General features: G+C 57.4%; 1 protein-coding gene across 1 annotated transcript; it reads right to left on the reverse strand.

The window, feature by feature from the left end:
- Positions 1-1756: 1756 nt before the first annotated feature.
- LOC105604613 (uncharacterized) lies at positions 1757-8201 on the reverse strand. Its single transcript, XM_060406320.1, has 6 exons — positions 8134-8201; positions 7838-7934; positions 6845-7223; positions 3634-3975; positions 3296-3400; positions 1757-2217 (listed from the first exon to the last, which is right to left on the reverse strand). Exons 1-6 carry the CDS (start codon positions 8199-8201, stop codon positions 2192-2194), a joined length of 1017 nt encoding a protein of 338 aa, XP_060262303.1. The 3' UTR covers positions 1757-2191.
- Between the last annotated feature and the right edge of the window lie 4750 nt (positions 8202-12951).

A 12951-nucleotide genomic window follows, 5' to 3' on the forward strand; every position in this document is an offset into this window, starting at 1 on the left:
CACCAGCCCTGCCCGGGCCCAGGACTTGTGCCAACACCTCCCCAGCAGGGCCCCCAGGACAGTTCTCTCTGCAGCTCCTGGGTCCATCTCCCTCGCCCACCCCGCCCCTAAGGCCAGGAGCGTGCTGGGTCAGGATCCCTGCTCTCTAAACTGTGGATCCCCGGGGTAACATCTGCTGGTAGGACTGGGGCCTTGGTCCAGCGTCCAGGATTCTGCCCTTGCTTGGGTTGATGAAGCTGAGGTCAGAGGTTGTGAGGTTAGCAGGGCCCCTCAGTCCCAGGTAGAAGCCTGGGGCCTACACTTGCTCTCTGAGCCCCTGCTTCCAACTCTGGGAGGAGGGAGGAGCAGGGTGAGAGGAGCCGGAGATCCAGTCCCGGATCCGGCGGGGGTCCTCCGGGAGGTGACCATGCCCCTTAGGGCCGGGGAGACCAGACTGCGGTGCGCACAGGATGGCCCAGGCCCCAGGACCAGCCCCCCACCCCAGGAAGGCTGTTCTGGCCCCTGTGTGAGTGGAAGGCTCCAACAGGTGACATCGTCCAGCTGTCCTCTTTCGGCGTGTCCCCGCCCTGTCCCCACACCCCAGGGTCCAGGAAGCACATGTTTGCCCAGAACCTCGGCCTCATAAGAAGGTCCACAGGCGCAGGGCCGGGAGGCCTGGGGCTCAGGCCCCGCCTCCCTGTCGCCAGGGTGACATGGGGGCTGCTGCTCTGTCCCCTCGGTGGGACTTAGATCCGGGCGAGACTGTGAGCTGGCAATCAGGCTGCGCGGGGCCTCCCGGGCCTGGTGTCCGCAGCCATGTGCCCACCTACGCTGACTGGAAGGGGGAACCCTGGCAGGGTTTCCCTCAGGCACCACTGGGACCCCTGCTTCCATTTCCTCCTTCTGCAAGTGGGGAAGCAGCAGTCCTGTCCCTCGAGGGCTGCTGGGCAGGGAGCTGAGGGGGGATAGGACAGCCTCCGCACCGTGGCTGAGGGGCAGGCTGCTGCAGTCTGATGGAGGCCTTGAGAGAATGTGCCAGGCCTGGGGTCTGCTTTCCTTTCCCTTCAGGCTGTAACAGATGCCCGCCTTTCAAGAAGTGGGGTCCTGGGGATGCCTGGCTCTGGCCATTCCCATGTTGATCTCTTGGCCTGGAAGGCCTCCCTCCCTTAACCCCACCTGGCCAGTTCTCACTCAGCCCTTAAACTTAGCTCAGATGTTGCCTCCTCCAGGAAGGCTTCCCTGAAGCACACCCTCCACTGGGCATGCGACTGAGCACAGGGAGGTAGACCTGTCACTATCAATGCAGATGAAAGCACCAGTTGTCTCCATCTGCTTCTGTGTCCATTCCCCATGGGGAACCCCCAGCTGGGCGCATGGCCCATTCTCTATTCCTCCAGAGTCCAGGGAGCCCGTAGCCAGCCACGGGGCATACCTGTTCTGAATGGGTGAATGAATGATTAAACGGCTTCTCCAGGTCCCTGCACACTCAGAGAATCCTGGAATTGAGCCTGGACAGCTCAGGCCACCTGCATGGGCTTGCAGCAGTGAGCAAGGGATGGGGCCTCTGGGAGTCCTGAATCCTCAGAGATTATGGGATCGGCCTGGGTCCTCACAGGCAGGCCCTGCATCCTGTCAGAATCACCCAGCCCTGGGGTGTCGGACCCCCTCCTGCCTCCTCCTGCAGCTCTGCTCAGTGAGCTCCGCCCGGGAGGCCTCGTCCCCACAAGCTCAGAAGGCTTGTTCGCATCCCCGACCAAGGAGCCCCCTGGACCCACTGTCGCTGCAGAAGCTGGATTTATTGGTGGATTCTGATTCAGGGCTGCACTCAGGTCCCTGGTGACTTGTGCCCACCACCAGCCAGACGGCCTTGGCAGGGTAACCCACGGCCCAGCCCTGGAGACCCAGAGGGGTCATTTCTCTTTGGTTGAAGTGCTATTTGCTTCAACTTGAAGGGTAATCCCAGTCAGAGCCGATGCTGGAAATGCCCTGAACCGTGTACTGTCCGTAGACTCCAGTGAGCGCCTTCTGGCTGCCATCAGGGGAGGCGATAAAGAACTGGCCATGCGGACATCCAAACCGGATGAAGGGCCGTAGGCTGGTGTGTACAACCAAGTAGGAGAGGAAATGCCTGAAGGAGCCGAGGACGCCTGAAATGTGTTCACCTTTCTGCAGGTGGAATTCCTGAGGGTTCAGACCTTGAGCTCCATATAAGTTACTCCAGGAGGAGCAGTGTCTCACCTGGAAATTAGAAGAAGGGGGAGCCTTGAAGTATCTGGAGACCCCAAATCCAGGGTCCTCTATCCCCGCCGTCACCAGCAAGGACAGCCTGTCACTGTGGCATAATCCCTGACGGGACTTTGCTACTTGAGTCAGGCTTCCTGGTGTCAACCCCTGCTCTGCCAGTTTTAGGCTCTGTGATTTGGGCCTTGTTACCCAGTCTCTCCGGGCCTCAGTTTGCTTATCTGCAAAGTGGGAGTGATTTTGTGGAGCAATCACTGAGATCTTCCATCAAGAGAGCTCCCCAAAGTGCCCAGTCACCGTGACCCTCAGGAGGTACAGCTGGTCTCACGGCTCAGAGCAGGGAGCTGACCCCGGGCCCAGTATTTGGAGTCCCAGTCACTGCACTAGACCAGGTGGGGGCCCCAGGAGCAGGTGACCCGTCTCTGTGACCTTCCCCCACCTCAGTGTCCATCCCAGAGTGTCCCCTCCTCACTGGCCCCGCCCACACTCTGGCCCCCCATGGTGCCTGCTGCTCTGGCCCATTCCTTCTCCCCAGCTCTCTGGGGCCCCGTAAATGCAGAACAAATATCTACCCCAGGCCTGGCGCAAAGCCCCCATTTAACTTAACCACTAGGGGAAGACCTGGGCTTGCTACCTCTACGCTTCTAGTGTTCAATCAGCGGTCCACTCTGACCCTCCTTCCTTTTCTCTTTGACCCCAACCTGGGCAGAACTTCTGCTTTCCCATAGGCATTCTCAGACTGAGAGACCATTTCTGGTTGAGCTGAGTAGGGGTTGAAAGGAGACAGTGGGGAGAAGCACCCCTCCCTTTCGGCCATCCCAGGAAGCAGAGGCCGGACTTGCAGGAGGAGAGAGGAGGGGAGAGGGCTGGGGTGCAGGGGAGGAAACAGCAGAGGAAGAGGGACAGACAGAAGGCGCTGGCTGGGGGCTCCAGGACCCCAAGGCCCCAGCTGACTCAGGAGACATCAGCACCCCAGTGAGGGTGCTGGGAGGAGGGCCCAGCCCCCTCCCCAGGTTCCTAAGACTGGGGCAGGGGCTGGGATGCAGTGAGGGGCTCCAAGCCCTGCTCAACTCACCTTCTAACACAGCCAAAATGACCCGTAAACTCTCAAATCCCGGTGATATTGTCTGGAAGTCTCTAGAGGTACTGAAATAGGTACCTCCTCCAGGCCCAAATGTCTCTATTATATGAAAGAACCAGGTGGGGAAGAGGAAAAAATAAACACACAGTGACATGTTGGCTATTTCTGCCTAGAGGAGGACACAGCCCCTCCAGATGAGGGTACAGGCCTGAGAGCAGAGTCTGTCTGTCTCAAGGGCTGGCCCAGACCCCAGCCCTGGACAGAAGGAGGGGAGTGAGGGCGGCCTCCAGGGGGATGAGCGAGGGGGATCCCCAGCTAGACTTATGGTGTACCCAGCAGGTGGGGCTCCACAGGAGGGCGAGGGTCAGCCACAGCAGCATGGCTTCTGGCTGGAGAGTCCAGGGCTCCTGGGGAGAAGAGGACAGGCCATCCCATCTCAGAGAGGGGCCTCCCCTGACCTCGTGGGCCCAAGCATGGTGGGGGCAGGGCCTTACCGGGCCTGTGGAGTCCTGTAGTCCCGTCCTGGTGCTGGGAGTCTCGTGCCTGGGCACCCTCCTCTGGGCCCTTTATACCCTCCTGGGCCGTGAGGCCCCCCGGCAGGAGGAACGGTCGAGGGGCCAGTGGGACAGGAAGGAGCTGGGGAGGGCTCTTCCTGGGGGAATCCGCAGAGCCGTCTTGGGGAGGGGATGCGCTCTTTACTGCCTTGGCCTCGTGGTCACCACAAACAACACGTGACTCTCGGGGCATTTTACTGCCACCTCTGGGTTTCCCGTCTGGACCCTGCACCAGACCCTGACCTCAGCCGTGGCGAGGTGTCCTGAGAGCCCTTCTCAGTTTGAGCAAACAGGGTTCCACCCCTTGGCTGCTTCAGTGTAGCTGCCCCCCAGCAGCTTCACGGGGCTCAGGGCTCCCTCCTCGTGCAGAACCCGCTTCGCGGCCTCATTCAGGCCTGGGCAGAGCTTTGTGTGCCCTGGGCTTTCCCCTCTAACCCTCAGAGCTGCAGCAGACAGCTCAGTTCTGAGGGCCTATGGCAGGTGGTAGAGACAGCCTGGGCCTGGCCTTCCATGGCCTGTCACTGGAAGATGTCTGTCACCTTTTCTTTGAGCCAGGTCTGGTATAGCTGGGGATGAACTGGGCCCCGTGGGCTATGGGATGACTGACAGCAAGGACCCCAGGATAGTGATCCTCCAGGTCAGCTCTCCCTAGAGCACCTGGGGCCAGGCTGAGGGATCACCTTGTCCAGGAGGGAGTGGGGGCCTTCTCGAGGGCTGGGGATCTAGGGGCCTCATGGTCCAGCAGATCCAGGCTCCCTGTGACTGGATGGTCTGCACAGCCTCCCCGATTAATGGGAAGAGCCACAGGGTCACAGAACTCAACAGAGGGGTCACTGTGGGCATGGAGTCAGAGCCTGTCAGGTCTGAACCCCCACTTCCCTCCTCCCTGGCCCCTCTTTGGGGAGCTCAGGTCACCCACATGTCTCAATTGCCCCCTGTTATATGCGGGAAGCAATAGCCCCTCCTCACAGGGGTTGTGAGATATCAGTGACACCCTTCTCCACCCAGGGTGAATGCCGGGGTCTTACCCCTGTGGGCAGCGGCGCAGGTTTTCCTTTGAGCAGACTTTGCAATCGTGAAAAATAGAAGTAGAAAATTGCCCCTTTTTTCTCTTGTCTTTTTAGTTACTAAGTCGTGTTCATCTCTTTTTGAAACCGTGGTCTGTAGCCTGCTAGGCTCCTCTGTGCGTGGGGTTTTTCAAGCAAGAATACTGGAGTGGGTTGCTATTTCCTTCTCCTGGGGATCTTCCCAACTTAGAGATCAAACCCATGTCTGCCCGCATTGCTGGTGGATTCTTTACCAGCTGAGCCACAAGGGAAACCCCAGAATACTGGAGTGGGTAGCCTATCCCTTCCCCAGGGGACTTCCCAACCCAGGTTTCAAACCAGGGTCTCCTACATTGCAGGCAGATTCTTTACCAACTGAGCTATCAGGGAAGGGGTGGCTTCATATAAAAACCCACCTTTGTGCAGAGAAGGGAGCAGAGGGCAGCTTTATCCAGAAAGCTGGCCCCTCCTTCTGGGCCTGCACTGGCCCCTGGACAGGCTCCTTAGGGCTCAGGCCCCCCCTGACTCCTGTGGCAAAGGTGAAGCCCTCACCTGTCCTCCAGAACTCCGCACATGCCCCCAGAGGCCTCCAGCCCCATGATGCCTCTGGGCTGGGGAAGGGCAGGGCCCGCGGCTGCAGGGGGCAGAGAAGCCCTCCTGGGGCCCAGGATCCTCGGATCCTCCTGGGGAGGCGGAGACGCAGGAGGCCTAGGAGCCCAGCAGGTACAGCTGCTGGAGGAAGAGGCCAGGAGACGACACAGAGGGGCTTGTGTTCCCACCCCAGCCCAGCGTCAGGCACTTTTTGAGATTTTTCTGTCAGTTGGGAGCCTTCCTTCTCTCTGCAGACTGCCAGGTTGTGAGCTCAGAAGGAAGGTCTGTCTGGCTGGGACTCCAGGATGCAGTACCCAGCGTGGGAGTTGGAGGAAGTGTTGGCTGCCGGCCTGGACAAGGGGGTGCTGACAGGACTTACCCAAGGGCATGGGGGGTGCGTTTTCCTGGAGCACAAGTGCATAGCTGTAAGGGATGCACACGGGAGCTCAAAAGGTACTGCAGGCTCATCGGTGGATCCTCTTCAAACACACACCCCTGCCAGCTCTCCCGACAACAGGAGCTTGCACACGCTCCTCCACACGTATGCATCATGCACACATAAGCAGCAAGCCCCCATCCCCAGGGAGCTTTCCTCCTGCCCTGCAGATGGCGGCTTTCTCTCTGCATCCTAACTGGGCAGACATAGGCAGCTCTCTGCTGTCTCCTTCACAAGGACTCTGATCCCCCCATGAGTGCTGCTGGTGGAAGCTACTCCTGTGGAAGAGTTTCGTGTGTGTGTGAGCAGTTCTGTGATTTGATTTACTCCTGCAGTAGTGGATGGAGGGAGGGAGGGATGGATGGAAGACTAGCACTGATCCTGAATCCCCTCAGGCCTAATGCCCGGGGGTTTCACAAGTGTGATCTCATTTAATCCTCACGGCACCTCTCAAAGGGGTATTCCTCTCCTATCTTCAGGAGAGTTGACGTGCTTGACCCAGTGAGCTGTGGGATTTAAACCCCCCACCGCTCTGCCCCCGCATTCAGATGTCCATCCAGGGTCCATCTGGTGCCCTCTGGGGAGAGATGTCCCTTCCTGTGTCCCCACAGCCCTCGTGCCCACGCGCTACAGACTCCCACGGTCTGGGGCTCCCTGCAGAGTTCCTGCTGCTGCTCTGGGAACCCGGGGCCAAGACGCTCAAGGCCTTTGGCAGAGCTAGCCTGGTGCCCGTGAGCTCCTTCTCAGTGGTCCTAGAAAGTTCAGAGACCAGGCACATGCCACACCTGAGCCCTGGGGTCCAGGCTGAGGGGGGGCGGCTTATCCTGGGCTTGGTTCCTGCTCCTTATCTGGTCTGTGGTCAGACGTCAGCCCTGCGGCCTTCGGAACATTCCAGGGCCTCTAACCCCTTCCTTACCCACGTCCCAGCTGAGCCGTGCAGGGTCCTCGCGTGTGCGCTGTGAGCTGTTTCTCCTCCGCAGCACTGACCAGTGCAGCGCCCGGCCCCTCCCCTGTCCTGTCCCTGGGCGGTGGGCCTCGTCCTGGGCCACCAGACACCCGTCAGGGCACAGGGGCCGGCCAGCCCTGGGGCCTTGAGAGATATTCAGCCAAGCAGCGGGGCGTGGGCAGCCAGGGGCCAAGAGGAGCTGCTGGAGGAGCTCTCCCTCCGCCCCCCAGGACACCCCCCACGGGCCCCAACAGAACCCTCTTTGTCTGTTTTCCAGGCCGGGGCTGGGGTGGAGTTCTATAAGCACAAGTGTCAGTCTTCCGAATCCTCTGCAAACAGCCTCTGGAAGCTGCGGGGAAAGAGGACAAAGGGGCTGGAGTCTGGATCCTGGCCAAGGTCGGGCTGCAGGGTCTGAGGTTCGGGCTCCTTCCTCCTCACTCACTGTTGACACAGCAGGAGGCGGGGTCAGGGCAGAAGGAGCCCGGGAGCTGAGCAATCTCTGCTGTCTGCTGCTGGCAAGAGTGTGGGGTCTGAGGGACACACACACAGAGACAGACACACACAGACACACACACACAGACACACAGACAGACATAGACACATAGACACACACACACACAGACACACACATACACACACACACACATACACAGAGACACACACAGACATACACACACAGAAACACACACAGATACAGACACACACACAGGCACAGACAGACACACACATAGATACACACAGACACACACATACAGACAGACACACACATACAGACACACACACACAGACACACACACACTCAGACTCAGAGAGACACACACAGAGACACACACACAGAGACGCACACAGAGAAACACACACAGACATACAGACACACACACACACAAACACACACACACACACAGACATGCGCTACACACAGGGTGTTTGGCTTCAGTGATGACCAGCTGGTCCAGGACTCACCATCACCAGAGTCACTGAGACGGTCTCACTCGCCTGGCTGGCTCCTTCGGAGCCCCGATTGAGATGCAGGTTTTCTATCACCGTCAAGCCTCCTGGACTGCAGTCCCCACCAGGGTGTGAGTCTGGACTCCATCACTCAGGGCTCCCAGGGTTCCAGGAAGAGTAAGGCCAGCAGGGCTGCAGGAGGGTCAGAGCGGGGACCCCGGGGGTGCCTGAGGCGACCCTGCCCGGTCCCCCTTCCTGTCTGTGCAGGTGGGCACGTGGGTGTGGACACCAGGCCAGTGTGGCCCAGGCACCCTGACTCCAAGTTCACAGTCCTGCCAGGATCCAAGGCCCACAGGGGGAAAGAGCGGCGGCCCCACATCACGCCGGGGACAGGGAGGCGGGACCGGGCTCCTGGCCCACCAGCCTCACAGCAGGGCTGAGGGGCTGTCCTCACCAGAGCTGCAAGGGCACAACCACCACCACCACAACCCAGCAGCAGTGCTGACAACACAACCCCAGCGACACAACGGCAGCCACACAGTAACAATCATGCCAGCAGCATAGCAACAACGCCGCAGTGACCACAGGAAGAGCAGCAGCAACATAAAACAAGGCAAGTCGGGGGCTGCTTCCCGACCTGCGTCCTGGGCCGAGCTCAGGGTCCGGGGCCACAGGTGGAGACTCGCCCTTGACTCTTGCTGACCATACCCTCCTGCTTGAAGAAGCCCAGCTGTTTCCCGCCATGCAAATCAACCAATCAATAAAGACCCAGGAGGGAACAGACACAGATCAGCGGGCAAGGTGAGGAGTCCATGGCCACCCTCCACCCACCCCACCCCCTGGAAGAAGCAATCACACTCAGGGCGCCCAGCAGGCCATTCTCAGCTAACCTGCAGTGGCCACGGTTCTTCAGGGGCCCCTTGGCGTCCCACAATCTTCCCAGCCCCCCTGGAGGGGCCCCTGGAGGGACAGGCAGCTGGGAACCAGGCTGAGACGGCAGCCAGTCCCTCTGAGGGACCAGGGTCAGTGGAGCTGGCGGGGCCTCCCTAGAGTGGATGCGGAAGCACCGTCATCCAGCAGGCAGCTTGTCACCAGGAATCCAGGAGGTGAGGGGTTCCTACTCCCTGCCCAGGGAAGGCCACCCCAACCCCCAGCCCCATCCAGGGCCTGAGAGGTCTCCCCAAGGACTGGCCACCTCCTGGCTTCCTTCACCCCAGAAAACTGCAGCTCACAGCATGTAGAAACCCCTGAGTTCAGAGTGACTCCACAACAATCCTTCATTTGTTATCTGTGGAGTAAGCCAAGGGAATAAAATCATTATTTGGAAAATTGGTAAATAGGAACAATAAATCAATGATCAAGCACTTTCTGCCTTTCCTACAGTACATAATCTGTCCCTCAAGAATATCAACTACAAAAGGAAAACTGGCTCTTCTTAAATTAATTAATTGTCATGTACTCCTGCTGGGCTGCACCTTCGTCGCTGCGCGCGATCTCTCCTGTTTCAGTGAGCGGGGCTGCTCTCTAGTTGCTGCTCCCGGGTTTCTCACTGCAGTGGTGTCTCTTGTTGCTGAGCACAGGCTCCAGCATGTGGGCTTCAGTAATGGCTCCCAGGCTTAGCTGTCCCAAGTCATGTGGGATCTTCCCGGACCAGGGCTGACCGCTGCATTGCTTGACACATTATTAACCACTGGAGCACCAGGGAAGCCCCCAAAATTGACTCTTGATGGATGAATTCCAGCTATTCACCAGAGAAAGAATGAGAGAATATCAATCTGTTGCAATCGAAGGAGTTCATTGATCTTGGCAATGGTCTCCAACAACTCTCTGCATCAGCAAGAGACAGGCAAGCTTCATGCGCCCTCTGATAGAAGTCACACCTGCAAGCGCCAGTAGTTGGGAGAGGTGGCAGGGGTATGTGTTTGAGGAGGTATCCACCTGTGAGCCTGTGGTGCCTCTTGAGCTCACACGTGTGCACAGGCGTCCCTTATAACCATGCTCACGCACTGTGTGAAAATGTGCCTCCCTGTGCCCTTGGACAACTCCCACCATCCCCTCCTTGACCAGATGAGCAACCATCTTTTCCTCTCCCACTATGGGTACTGCTTCCTTGTGTCCCAGTCCAGATAGACCATCCATCTGGGCTCAAACCCTGGCAGCCTGCAGAGAGAAGGAAGGCCCCCAACTGGCAGCTTAACAGAAAAAGTGCCTTCTGCCCTCTGCTCCCTTCTCTGCACAAAGGCTTGTTGATACGTTTAGCGCCCACCACCTCCCTGAAGTCAGCACCATGGACAGAGCTGCCTCTGGTCCTGGGTGGGGAAGAGGGGCCCCCAGAAATTCTGATTCTGTGAGTGAAGGGCCACAGGGGTTAGTGTTCTGGGCCACAGAGTTTCTGTCGAAACTCTCCCCGTGCCTCTGCACTGGGAACACAGCCCCAGGTGACATCTCCGTGAATGGACAAGGGTGCACATAAATGGGCAACGAATGATGCTGGAAATTCAGAGATTTTTACTTGTCACAATTTTAGTAGAAATAGATGAAAAGTATTCTGAGCTCAGGCTTCCCAGGTGGCACTAGTGGTAAAAAATCTGCCTCCAATTCAGGAGATGCTGGTTTGATCCCTCGGTGGGGAAGGGCCCCTGGAGGAGGGCATGGCAACCCACTCCCATATTCTTGCCTGGAGAATCCCGTGGATAAGAGGGGCCTGGCAGGCTACAGCCCATGGGGTTGCAAAGAGTCGGACATGACTGAAGCCACTTAGCACACATGCAGTCAGAACTCACAGGTTGTGCAAAACCAGGTAGACAGTGGGAGTTTGCCTTTAATCCACAGTGTGCTGGCCCCTGGCCTAGGCACCTGATGTAAGTAGGCAGGTGGCAGCTGGACAGGGCCTCCACCCTGACACAGCCCCCCACACTACCACCTAGTGAAGCCAGGGTCCCCAGTTCCTGGTGGCCTCCATTTCCCGAGAGAGGCTGTGCACATGCCAGGCCATGCTCTGCGACCCTTCTCCTTGCCACCAAGTGGGAGCTTGGGTGCTCTAGCTTCTGCCCAGCCTGTCCTAAGGCAATGTATTGCCGGGAGCCAGCCCGGGAGATCCCACCCATGACAAGGTCATGCAAGGAGACCTGACAAGCAAGGCTTCAGGACTCTAGGGATTCCCTGGGCTGATCCCACCCATGACAAGGTCATGTGGAAGAGACCTGACGAGCAAGGCGGATCAGGACTCGAGGGACCCCCTGGACCTGTTCGAGCATCCACCCCAAAACCAGAGTCTGTCTGTCTTACTATTTTATGCCTTTCAGTAACTCCTCTGATACCAGTGGGGGGCTATCCCCGACCACCTTTCTCTAAAGAAAATCAGCTTAGAGCTCTAGTTAATAAATCTCCTGGGCAAAATAGAGTGTTCCAATCCAAACCCCTCTGATGACTCTCTAACTTGCCTGACAGGTTTATCCGGACTTTTACAACTAACTATGCATATGATTGTTTACAGCCCCCCAACCGCGAGAGGCATGGGAAGCTTAAATAGAGCCTTTCGAGGAGTTAAAAATTATTAGAATAGAACTGGTTAAGGGTTTCATTGTTGAGCCAATGCTTGCTGCCAAGTTTTCATATCTTTCGTTGTGTACCTGGGAGTGCATTAATTAATATAGTTGAAATATAAGTAGTGGCCTTGATATTAACAACATTAAACTTTGAGTTAATAAATTCTTTCCTTGTTATAGCCCACTACACCTTTGCCCTATAAGAATGTAACTTTATTTAGTGCTTTCTGAGAGTGGCACCAGACTTTAGAAAGAACAACACTTTTAGGGAAAATAAGTTATCTGGTTGACGGACCCTTATCAGAAAAGGGCCATAAAATGTTAATAGGCCTGCTGGCCAGAAGATGATGTAAATCACCTAAGACCTGCGTATACAGATAAGCATGCAGAAAGAACGCCTGGTCTCGATAAGGGTCAGGGCTGCTGACCCTGCATGACTTTGTATTTCCCATTATTCTCTACGTACAACATAGGGTATATAAGCTCCCTTTGAAAATAAAATTACGGGTCTTGCACAAGCTTGGCCTCCCCGTGTTGTTCTTTCTCTTTCTTTTCAGGCTAATTCCCTGGAGTGCAGGGGCCCTCTGAGTTCACTTTCCTTCCTGGGCTTCTAAGACCCACTCGAGAAGGTGCCCAAGGTGGGGGCACCTTCCACTATTTGAGAGGGTGCCTGTGGCCTACGTGAACAATGCAAGTCCCATGCTGGGGCTTTATTGGCTTTCTGTGTAAACCAAGGAATATCAGCCTCTTTCTCTCCTCTATTTTCTTAACTGCAACATTCTGTCTTTATCTCTCTATATATCTATATATCTCTCTCGCCACGCCGTCACCCTGAGGATACCCAGGATCCAACTGGGGCTGGTCCCCGGTAATGTATCAGCACAGCCTGGGGTCCACTCTTTCTCCGGGCCAGTATAGCTTCCCCTGTGGCGAGGACACCTCCATTCATGGAACCGGTAACTTATGGGCAGGTCTGCCATTCCTAACCTTGGGCTATTGTAAAGTCTGCTCAAAGGAAAACCTGTGCCCCCACCCACAGGGGTAAGACCCCGGCATTCACCCTGGGTGGAGAAGGGTGTCACTGATATCTCACAACCCCTGTGAGGAGGGGCTATTGCTTCCCACATATAACTGGGGGGGGGGTATTGAGACACGTGGGCGACATGAGCTCCCCAAAGAGGGGCCAGGGAGGAGGAGAGTGGGGGTTCAGACCTGACAGGCTCCAAATCCACACCCACAGTGACCCCTCTGTTGAGTTCTGTGACCCTGTGGCTCTTCCCATTGGTCAGGGAGGCTGTGCAGACCATCCAGTCACAGGGAGCCCGGACCTGCTGGACCATGAGGCCCCCAGATCCCCAGCCCTCGAGAAGGCCCCCACTCCCTCCCGGACAAGGTGATCCCTCAGCCTGGCCCCAGGTGCTCTAGGGAGAGCTGACCTGGAGGATCACTGTCCTGGGGTCCTTGCTGTCAGTCATCCCATAGCCCACGGGGCCCAGTTCATCCCCAGCTATACCAGACCCGGCTCAAAGGAAAGGTGACAGGCATCTTCCAGTGACAGGCCATGGAGGGCCAGGCCCAGGC

Source organism: Ovis aries, chromosome 24, assembly GCF_016772045.2.
Source record: "Ovis aries strain OAR_USU_Benz2616 breed Rambouillet chromosome 24, ARS-UI_Ramb_v3.0, whole genome shotgun sequence".
Classification (NCBI taxonomy): Eukaryota; Metazoa; Chordata; class Mammalia; order Artiodactyla; family Bovidae; genus Ovis; species Ovis aries.

What these genes read in the sequence shown, in the direction of transcription:
- LOC105604613 (XM_060406320.1), bottom strand. Translation starts at nt 8,201, where the DNA reads ATGTGGGGCCGCCGCTCTTTCCCCCTGTGGGCCTTGGATCCTGGCAGG. An exon ending in TCTCAGTGACTCTGGTGATG is followed by an intron (nt 7,224 to 7,837) that starts GTGAGTCCTGGA and finishes CTTTCCCCGCAG; the next exon opens with CTTCCAGAGGCTGTTTGCAG. An exon ending in CATTTTGGCTGTGTTAGAAG is followed by an intron (nt 2,218 to 3,295) that starts GTGAGTTGAGCA and finishes TCTAATTTCCAG; the next exon opens with GTGAGACACTGCTCCTCCTG.